The sequence below is a fragment of the Cyprinus carpio genome, chromosome A17 (genome assembly GCF_018340385.1).
Source record: "Cyprinus carpio isolate SPL01 chromosome A17, ASM1834038v1, whole genome shotgun sequence".
NCBI lineage: Eukaryota > Metazoa > Chordata > Actinopteri > Cypriniformes > Cyprinidae > Cyprinus > Cyprinus carpio.
In genome coordinates, this window is record NC_056588.1 from 24,251,663 (window position 1) to 24,262,801 (window position 11,139).

An 11,139-nucleotide genomic window follows, 5' to 3' on the forward strand; every position below is an offset into this window, starting at 1 on the left:
CGCACGGGGCCGTATGATGATGCCCCAGTTGTAAGGTACGTTTGTGGGCTATCTCTTCCCTTGGAGCTCATCCGCTCTGAAAAAAACAGTGCTCCTACCAAGCCCTGTAGGTTGACATTCTTACTGGTGGGGAAAACTGGTGGGGTACTTGAGCACGAGCGGGCCAATTGTTTTCCGAACTTTACTGGGCCACAGACCTGTTTCTCCATGTGACTAAGCATATGGCCTGCACCACTGGCCGTTCAATGGCATCTATGTGTCTCCACGGAGAGGCAACTGTGGCTGAACCTCATGGGCATCAAGGGCATTATATTACTCCTTAATGCCCCCATCTCGCCTTCCGGCCTATTTGGCGGCTCTGTCAACACAGTTGTCTATAGCAAAATGTTAAAAGTTTGGTTGCCTCCTGCCATGTTTCAGGACACCGAACATCTAACATTCCCCCAGCAAAGCAAAGTGTCAAAACTAGTGCCCCTTTCAGAGAAATTGGCAGCATGGAAACTACTGCCAAATATCTCACCGTGGGTTGAAAAGGCTGTAGAGAAAAGGCTACAGGATACAGTTTGCATGTTGTCCTCCACGTTTCAATGGTGTGGTCTCCATTTCCGTCAAACCGGAATAAGTGCATTTGTTGACACAGGAATTGCAGGCTCTGCTGGACAAAGGGGCCATAGAACATGTTCCCCTGCCAGACAGAGATTCAGGCTACTACAGTCAGTATTGGCTGGTTCCCAAGAAAGATGGGGGGTTGCATCCAATTTTAGATCTTCGTGGGTTGAACGGCTACCTCAGAACCACGAAACTTAGAAATCCTGCCGCAACACAGGAAGTTCCTGAGGTTCACTTTCTGGGGCAAAGCTTATCAGTATCTGGTTCTTCCATTCGGCCTAGCCTTGTCACCCCGTACATACACACAATGCATGGATGCAGCACTGGCTCCTCTGCGACTCCAGGGCATCCGCATTTTAAATTACATAGACGACTGGCTGGTTTTGGCCCAGTCTCAAGAGCTTGCTCTTCAACATTGGGATGTCGTCCTATCTCATCTCAAATCTCTGGGGTTGATACTCAATGCCAAGGAAAGCGTTCTCTCTCCTGCCCAGAGGAAAACGTATTTTGGGGTTGTAGGGGAGTTGATCATGATGCGAGCACAGCTGTCTCCTGCATGTGTCAAATCCATTCTGAACACCCTAAAGAATATCAAGCTAGGCCAGAAAGTTACCATCCATTACTTTGAAAGGGTTCTGGGTCTCATGGCGGCTGCATCCATGGTGATACCTTTGGGCCTCCTGCACATGACTGTTTAAGTTGTGGCTTAGAGCCACAGGATTTCATCCAAAGGCCAATCCCCAGAGGCAAATAAGGGTTATGTGCCAGGGGCTTCCCTGTATTATTAATGTGGGAGCAGACTTGCTGTCCAGACAAGCTGTGGGAAATGGAAACTCCACCCCGAAGTAATAAGTCAAATCAGGGAAAGATTTTATGAAGCAGATGTGGACCTCTTTGCTTCATAGGAGACAGCACAATGTCCCCTCTACTTCTCTCTGACTCCTCCAGCTCCCCTGGATCTGGATGCAATGGCCCACACGTGGCCCTGACTGCGTTTTTACGCATTTCCCCCAATCGCTCTGCTCCCGGGAGTGCTGGCCAAATTCTGTTAACAAGAGTCTCACCTCTTACTGATAGTGCCGCACTGGCCTACCAGAGTTTGGTTCTCAGATCTAATATCCCTCCTTGACAGTACGCCATAGGCAATTCCGGTCAGAAGAGATCTCCTATCTCAGGCACAGAGGACAGTATTTCATTCCCGGCCCAAGCTCTGGAACCTTCATGTCTGGCCACTGAGGGGGACCAACTAAGAGATGCTAGGCTTCCAGCCGACGTAGTACAGATTATTCTGAGTGCTAGGGCTCCCTCCACTTGAAGAAGTTATTGCCCTCAGATGGCGTGTTTTTGAAAGTTGGTTTATGACAGTTCCATTTTCAACCTTAAATACAGTTATTCTTGAAGCCTACTGCCCTCCGCTGTTTACAACACTGGAGCAGGAGACACTTCACTTACTGTGTCCAATATGTGCTCTTCAGATTTACGTCCACCGCACTAGCCAGTGGCATAAGTCGGAGCAGCTTTTCATATGCTATCGGGACCGCAACCAGGGGTTCGGCTGCCATGAGGGATAAGGGATGCTGTTGCCCTAGCCTACGAAGCTTTGCCTCTAGGAGTTATATCCCATACAAACAGGAGTCCCACAAACACTATTCCCCTAGCAAGAGATGTCCCCTTGCAGCCCCCCACACACATTTTTCAGATTCTATAGTTTGGATGTCCATGCTACTCTGAGCTCGCATGTCCTTGAGTCAATATCCAAAAATCATGTGTGAGACCTCTTTAATGTTTGTCAGCACACACTACACAACCTTGAGGGGTCCAGACACTTCCAATGTGGTGGCCTTGGTATTCTCATTCACATATGCGTTATTGAAACACAACATCGAGAGTAGCTTTTGATAGGGAATGTCTCAGGTTACTTGACTGTAACCCTGTTCCCTGAAAAAGTGTGAACGAGATGCTGCACCTCAATGCTGCACTGTAGGCATGCCTGGACATCCCTTCAGACAAAGGTATAGCCTGAAGGTGTGTCTGTTTCACTTCTATTTATAACTCCGCAGGTGCAAGAAATCAAATGACATCACCCTCAAAGGTTATTTAATCCAATTCTTGGCATGTTTGACACTTGGCATGTTGCGTCACAACTGGTCGAACAAAGAATGTTCATTTTCTTTTTTCCATTACTAAAGAACGCATTATTGAAATGCAGCATCTCATTCCAGCTTTTTCAGGGAACAGGGTTACAGTCAAGTAACCCGAGACAAATCATTCATAATAAGATCCGTAAAATGTATTTATAAAATAGATGAATTTTCATTTCATGCACAAAAAATTTCTATTTAAAAACTTAATTTGAGTTAAAATTTTATTTGTTATTTGTGGTTTGTGTTCTCTTGTAGGATCACACGCGGGTGGTCAGTCCCATCATTGATGTGATCAGTCTGGATAATTTTGCCTACCTGGCCGCTTCTGCAGACCTGAGAGGAGGTGAGAGAGATCACACAAAAAAACGTATCTTTAATGTATCAATTTAATCTCTTAAATTTGTTTCTGCCAGAATGCAATGAGAGTAAAAGAAGATGTTTCTGATGACAATAATCCGCAATAATCTCATAGTACGTTTCTCCTCTAGAGTCTTAGATATCTCAGGCTGTGCTCAGATTTGCCAAGACACCAAAGTCTTCAATCAATAGATCTCATTATGAACCAGTGTTATTTTACTATTACTTATATACTATTATAATATTTATTAGTATTTTAAAAACTCATTTTCATATTTTTTTAGATTGCATTTTAATTTTAGTAAATTTGATATTGATTGATATTGTTTGTAAAAAAAAATTGCTCGTTTGTGTCTATTTTTATTTTTATCAAGGAATATTAGGAGACAAACATCTGAAACAGAGTTGTACTTTTGAGTTTATAAAGCAAAACTCAACTCAACATTTGTTTATAAAGCACTTTCAAAACCATGAAAATTGACCAAAGTGCTGTACAGAGACTCTAAAAAATAACATTACAAACATACAATACCAGCACAGCATGATACCAATATAAATTGTACAACAAAATCACTCACATTAATCCAACCCACTCAAACGGCAAAAGCCTGATGAAAAAAATAAATCTTTAAGTTCCTTTTAAAAATGTCCATAGTTTCCAGAGTGTAGGAGCCGCAGCTGAAAAGGCACGATATCCACTGCACCTTAAACTAGACAGAGGAACAGTTTGGAGCAAGTTCTGAGAAGAGGGCAGATGATTGTGCAATGCTTTGTACACAAACACTAACACCTTGTATTGGATTCTACAGTTAACCAGTGAAGAGATTTCAACACAGGTGTTAAATGATCTCATTTTCTGGTATTAGTTAAAAGTCTCACAGCAGCATTTTGAACATACTGAAGATGAGTAACCTGAGATTTAACTAAATATAGGACTAAATATAAAGCATTACAATAATCCAATCTTGTGGAAATGAAAGAATGCATAACAGTTTCCAGATCCTTGGTAGAAAGGATAGGTTTCAATTCAGATAACTTCCTCAACTGAAAAAAGATCCTTTGACAACATTGTTTACTTGGCGATCAAAGCGGAAATCTGAGTCCTAATTACTCCTAAGTTCTTCCCAAAACCATGCATGTTGTTTGACATTAGACCATAACTCTCAACCAGTTCTTTCTCAGGGAGTCTATTCCCAAATATAATAAACTCGGTCTTATCCTCATTTGACTGTGGGGCCCCAAAAAATAACTTAAATTACACTTTCAGTTTTGATCGTACAGATAAGAGCAATACATCAATCGAATCTGTAAACAGTCTACTTTTATTTGTGTACACACATAATAACAACAAAACTTTGTGCATTTATAAAATAAAGAAAACAAACAAACAGGGTGCGTTGTCTGCCGCCTTGGTTCTGCGTGATCTTCATTTAGAAACGCGTCATTAAAATGAACTGTCAGCAAATACTCAACAAAAAGACATGAGAGAGATATCTATAGAAAGCATGACATGTCTACTTTTAAACTAAGCAAGTCTTATCAAAAACAAAGTCTTTATGTTCTAACGTATAACATAGACAGCAATACGATATAAAAGTAATATGAGGTATGTGCCAGGTATGTGATGTTCATTTATATATTTCAGCATGACACAATACCAGTCAAAACTTTTGAACAGTAAGATTTTTAATGTATTCGTAAAGAATTCTCTTCTGCTGACCAAGCCTGCATTTACTTGATCCAAAATACAGAAAGTTGCATTTGCTAAAGCAGTAATATTGTGAAATATTTTTACTATTTTAAATAACTGCTTTTATTTGAATATATTTTAAAATGTAGTTTATTCCTGTGATCAAAGCAAAATTTTCAGCATCATTACTCCAGTCTTACTCCAAGTGTAACAATATACACTATACCATTCAAAAGCTGGGAGTCAGTGATATATAGAAATTAAAACTTTTATTTAGCACACAAGTGATGATAAATACAATAATCGTTATAAACAATGCTGTTTTTTCAATTAATCAAAAAAAATATAATAATAATAATAATAACAAATGGTTTTTTGAGTAGCAAATCAGAATATTAGAATGATCTCTGAAGGATTGTGTGACTGGAGTAATGTTGCTAAAAATTCAGCTTTGAAAGTCAGCTGTGATTGTTCCTAATAAACTGTTTAACTGCACTCGCAAGTGAATCTCAAGTTATTTTGTGGGATAATTAAATATATTCTAAATAAACTACAAACCTAAAAATATATACATTTATTTTGTCCTCACATTATTTATTGTAACTCTTCCCTCTTGGTCCATCACCTGACAGAATGGCTCATTATGCAGCTCATTATGCAGGCCTTTGTCTTCTCAGGTGTAAATCACACTAATATTGATGGTCAATCACACCTACTCGCATATGCCCTTTCGAAACAAAAAGTGTCTTAGAAAATTTAAATCAATCTATTGTTTTCTGTCAGCGAGTAAACAAGATGATTTTCACATCATTTTGAAGCAAAAATTCTAGGCTACAAGGTCCATGTTTTAGGTTCTGTAGGTGTTTTATGACCTTATTTCAGTGACTTCAAAATTGTAGTTTTTCACTAACCACGCATAAACGTTGTTTTCTCAAAAACACAATCACGTACATTTACATATTATTGTAGCCCAGTTTGTACTGATTACAGCGTTATTAGACTTTAGCCATGTATACTGTATGTTTATAAGCAACTGAAAAAGCACAAAAGTCAGGGGATGTCAAAACCTCTCCAGGCCCCCAAAACCCCTTAGAATCCAGAGGGTTAACAATGCCTTTACCACAGTCAAACACATAGAAAAATTAGCAGATGATGTACAGTCACACTCAAAAGGAAGGTACAGTTGTAAATCATCCGCATACAAATTCTAATTTATATTGGTTTAACTAAAACTCGAACGTAAAGGCAACATGTATAACAAAAACAGGGTTGGACCAAGAATTGATCCCTGTGGAACACCCCAAAAGATAGTTCAAGTCCAGAAACAAAATTACAGATGTTTACAGCACATGTCCTGTCCTGCAAATAAGAAGAAAACCACTGAAGGGCAACACAGTTTGTCCCTACATGGTCTCTAAGGTGTTCTATTAAAATGACATGATGTATTGAAATATATGAAATAAGATCTAGCTGCTTTAACAGCAACTTGATATTGTAATAGAGATTCTCAGAGGTTATCATAAGATACTTGTAACTTAACTCTAAGCCACTTATGCTCTGCACACCGACAAACTCACAAAAAGATTCAGAGTGACGTCATTTAACTACAGATTATGTTCACATGCGAGAACATTAGATCTCCTGAGCTTGGAAGGAGTCATACATTAGCAGCAATCACAATAATCTGGTTAATTTATAAAGTCTGATATACCAGCTGATATTTGGCTTTTTTGCTTGGCTAATGAGTGTCGGAAGCATCTTTAATTTTGACAGTGGTGGGACTTTTATTTTGACAGCAGTGAAAACACCTGTTCGCAGATTTCAAATGTTGTTGCACTCCCAGTGCACAGCACGCAGTTAGTTTCCCCATATTCATCTCATATGTAAAATTTCTATTTCTAGTGTTAACTGTCACAGCACGCAGTTAGCTTTTATTCACAAATTTAACCATTTCTAAATTTACGAAAGTTAGCTTTTATTCAGGTTTTTAACTATTTCTTTATTTGTGAAAAATACTATAGCTTACATTTATGCATTTGCCAGGTTCCTCTGCTTTAACTACAGGAAAGCATTTTATACTATGAAATATACTATAACAGGATTACAGAATCAAGAAGTCACTAAATTAATACTTTTATTTTACAGGCACAGCTACTTTTTATATATTTTAATCTGAATAAATATTTTAGTGTGAAAAATATTATGCAGTTTATATTTAAATCCACTTTTGTTTCTGTCTACATTAATATACTTGTTCCACAGCTCGTCATACAGTTAATTATTTCTGTATAGGAACTATATGCATACAAATATATATTACATTTCATTGCAGCAATTGCTCTGTCCCTCTGTACAGTATTGCAGATCGAACACTCTACTAAACATCTCTTTCTTCAACGCATTTCTTAAATACACCTTTTAAATCTATCCCTCCAACTCTCACAGTCACTCCATACAGTATTGCAGATCGGCTTGCATTAAGACGGAAGTTGAACTGTAACTCTTTCCGCTGGTATCTTGAGAATGTGTCACCCTAATCTCAATTGACTCACGATCACGACTTTATATTTAACACTCTCAAGTCCCTCCTGAATGCGTTTTGTCTTTATTGCTTGTGTTTGTCAGAATCCCCGAGCAGGAAGTGGCGTACAGTCTTCTGAAGCAAATTGGCGTCACAGTCTTCTACGTCAGAAACTAAACTACAGCAGTAGTCACGGCACAGACAGTCTGGGTTTGGCTGAGTGTAAGATCACGCCGAACATACCTGCCTCACAGGTGACGCTCTAACAGAGTGTGTGATGACTGACAGTAACTTCAGAAACTAAACTACAGCAGTAGCGTGGTGTTAGTAGTAATTAGTTTTTTCAAAGTAGCTTATCTTTTCACTCTTTGGCAATGCCACTGATTTCCTGAATCTGAATACTCACATTTCACTGCTGGTTATATATTCTCTATATAATCGTGTATGTGATGAACAAAAATCTTGAATCGTGAATCTTGAATTCTATTCTGATTCCCAAGATCTTTGTTTTGTTTTGTTTTGTTTACATTATTTTCAAGTTTGTATATTTTTCAAGTTTTCATATATTTTTTTCCCATCATTGTTTTGTTTTATTTACATTATTTTCAAGTTTGCATTTTTTTTCACATATTTTGGCCACTGATTTCCTGATTTGATTCTGATTCCCAAGGCTGTGTTTTGTTACTCATATTTTCAAGTTGGTATATGTTGACGCGTTCATAATATTTTGCCATCGATTGTTTTGTGGTTTCTTTTGTTCACATAGTTGTTCAATTGTGGGATTTTTTAATATTTTTTTTCCCATTAAGGTTGTTTTGTTTGTATTGTTTTTGGACATTTGCAGATACCGGTTAAATGATATCAAATATTCAAATTTATTACATAATGTTATATTTAACATTTTTACAACATTGCCTTATTAATACATGGATATATGGCCACTGATATACCAAACACACTCCATGTTCTGATTGTTTTCACATTTGAAGGATGTTGATTTTTATTTTTATTTTTTACCATTAAATAAACTTTATTGTAAGGTCATTTTGTTACAGTATTGATTATATATTTAACACTGAGTAATATTAATTAACAACATGTACTTACTATAAGATTAGAGTTAATATTAGGGTTTGGTTTAGGGTTAGTTGCATATAATTGTATTGTGTTTTAATTTTGGAAATTGCACATATGTGACCCTGAAGCACAAAAGCCGATAAGTCGCTTTGCCCATTAAAGGTTGTTTTGTTTGGAAGGAGAGAATCCGTTTCAGATCATTTAGTTTGGATTATTAAAATTATTCACAATTGAATTTCCTTATTGATATGCATAATGTGCATAATTACAACACACTCCAGTTCCAATTGTGTTTCAATATTTTTTATTTTTATTTTTATTTTTGCCCATTAAAAAAACAATGTATTTACGTCAGGAGGGAGGAGATGAGTGAATTTAAAAAACTTACTAAAAATTCGAGATTAATATTAGGGTTTGGAAGTATTTTTTGCTAACAGGATTTGAAATTTTCTCACATTAACACACTTCACTATGAAGAAAATAATTAATAAAAATACAAACTATGGCTGAATATGTAAAGTGTCTACAGTCAGTTATAAGCTTACATTTTAGTTAAGATGCTGCCCTATGAAGACAGTAGTTAATAAAATGACTCACTAGAGCTGTTCTGCACTGAGTTCATCGCTGAATGAAGCATGCAACACTTCCAGCAAACACACACACACACAGTATATATCAAGCCTTCTGAATTCAGCTTCACTGACCTCACGCAGTGAGACATGCCCTTGGCTACAACATTCTGCTGCTCATTTCACTTGCAGCGTTGTTAGAAAGATGTGTTTCATGTTGTTTCTCTGTATGTTTCTTTAAATGTGACATTTTACAGTCATTCTATTTTATGCAGCATTCGTCAATGTTCAGAATGAAACTGTTATTCTTCTATTCTTATTCCAGTTTTGTGTAAAAATGCTCTAATACTCAATGAAAATAAAAAAATAAAAATAGAAACAACAAAACACATATAAAAAAATAAACATACAACACAAAAAATATTCAATAAATAATCAACAAATAAAAATGTCAAATATAAGTTCCATTATTGTGCTACAAATGATTGTGTAAATATTATGTGTATGGGTTTTCACAAACAATTTCAACCTTTTTTTTTTATCAATTTATGTGAAATATAAGTTTATCAGTACCCTTTTGGTCTCACACTAGCTCGGTTTGATATTTGTCTAACATTGATATTTTACTATCATTGATACTATTATAGTTTAAGTTAATATTTTGAATGAGAATTTATTTTAATATTTTGTTTTTGCTTTAATTTTAGTTGTTTTTGTCATTTTTTATTAGTTTTCATTTTTCTTTAAAAATGCATTTTTTTTTTAAACTTGTCAATATTAATTTTAATTTTATTCGTTTTAATTTATATAGTTTAATTTAGTACTCCAGTCTACACTAAATGAAAATGAGACATGCTTTGGCAGCTAGTTGAAATAAAAGTATATATATATATATTTATAATTTTTTTTTTCCCAGTTAATGTTTATTTTTATTTCAAGAAAGGAAATTGTTTTGTTTTAGTTTTAGTTAATGGTAATAACCCTAGTTGAAAATAACGAATTCACTCTGTTATCTCTAATTAAACATGCCTCAAATTCTGGTAACAGGGTTGCAAAACTTGCAAACAACATTCAAAATAAATGTAAAATGAAACATAATTTTTAGTTTGACCTTCAGATGACTTCTGTTTTCTTTCAATGATAATTTCAACAAGAAGAAGAGCGATTCTTATGCACTATTCTGTGCTTTATTTGTGGGATGTTTGTCTGCAGCATATGAATGTGTTACTGCTTCACTAGAAATGTAATTAACACTTTTTTTTCTCTCTGTCTCTCTGTAGAAATGGAAGCCCAGAGGTCCGGCGCTGCAGCACATGATCAGTGGATTGTGTCTGGATAGCCAGCCTCCTTCAGGCCCGCCGCTCGTCGCTCAGTGCCGCCCCCAGGTGGCCAGCCAATCCTGGGAGCCGCAGCTGGTCACCTGACTCTGAGAGCTGACAGGGAAGGCGGGGAAAGGGGAGGAGTTTAGTCAGGTTGCTGTGCTCGAGGTGCTGTAGGAGCCAGAGGAAAACATTTGCACACTGTTTTAGTTGAAGGTGCTGCTCTCAAACCAATCGAACATGACCCTGTCCAAAACATCTGACCTCATTTCTTTAGCATGGAATAGCTGGAGAGGGAGAAGCGACATTTGGCCTGCGTTAACAACACGTTTTCGGACATGGCCATGACGTTTTGTCAGTTGACAGGAGTGCTTTGTGATATCTTGGGTTATCTTTCTGAATGTTGTGTAAAGGACTCAAATGCCAGGAAAACAGATATGTATATAAACGCCTTTCACTAGCTTTCAGACCCATAACCTGTATATATCCCTTCAGTAGCTGTTCTCACGAAGCTCTGAGCTGTTTTATTCTATCACTGTGGAAGGTTTACGGTTGATTTGTTCAGAATTAAATTGGGATGAAGTGCAATGCCTTGAGATGAATCTGCATATACGGTGGAAAGAAGTCAAAGATTAGCAGTAGCGTGCTGGCTTACCTGAAGATGATGGAGAAAATGACTGCAGAAAGATCCACTGAACCCATCACAAGAAAATAACCTGTTTTATCAAAAAAGCATTGAGATGTCACATTAACTGTGGTGTAAAGCGCTTTCAGTGAGCTGTTATTCTGCATACTGTACATCAGCACCATGAAAAGGCATCTGCGAACATGTCAAGCCCAAAGACTGTCTTTA

The 11,139-nt window shown here is 37.1% G+C and overlaps 1 protein-coding gene across 1 annotated transcript in view; it reads left to right on the plus strand.

Annotated features, from left to right (window-relative positions):
* Positions 1–10,391, plus strand: part of LOC109071114 (polypeptide N-acetylgalactosaminyltransferase 16-like) — a 48,786-nt gene extending 38,395 nt beyond the window's left edge. The window contains exons 8-12 of the mRNA XM_042774582.1: positions 3,009–3,096; positions 3,167–3,178; positions 7,246–7,327; positions 7,426–7,486; positions 10,248–10,391. Of these exons, the coding sequence (XP_042630516.1) occupies positions 3,009–3,096; positions 3,167–3,178; positions 7,246–7,327; positions 7,426–7,486; positions 10,248–10,391 (387 nt within the window). The remainder of the gene's footprint in view (positions 1–3,008; positions 3,097–3,166; positions 3,179–7,245; positions 7,328–7,425; positions 7,487–10,247) is intronic.
* The last annotated feature ends 748 nt before the right edge of the window (positions 10,392–11,139 follow it).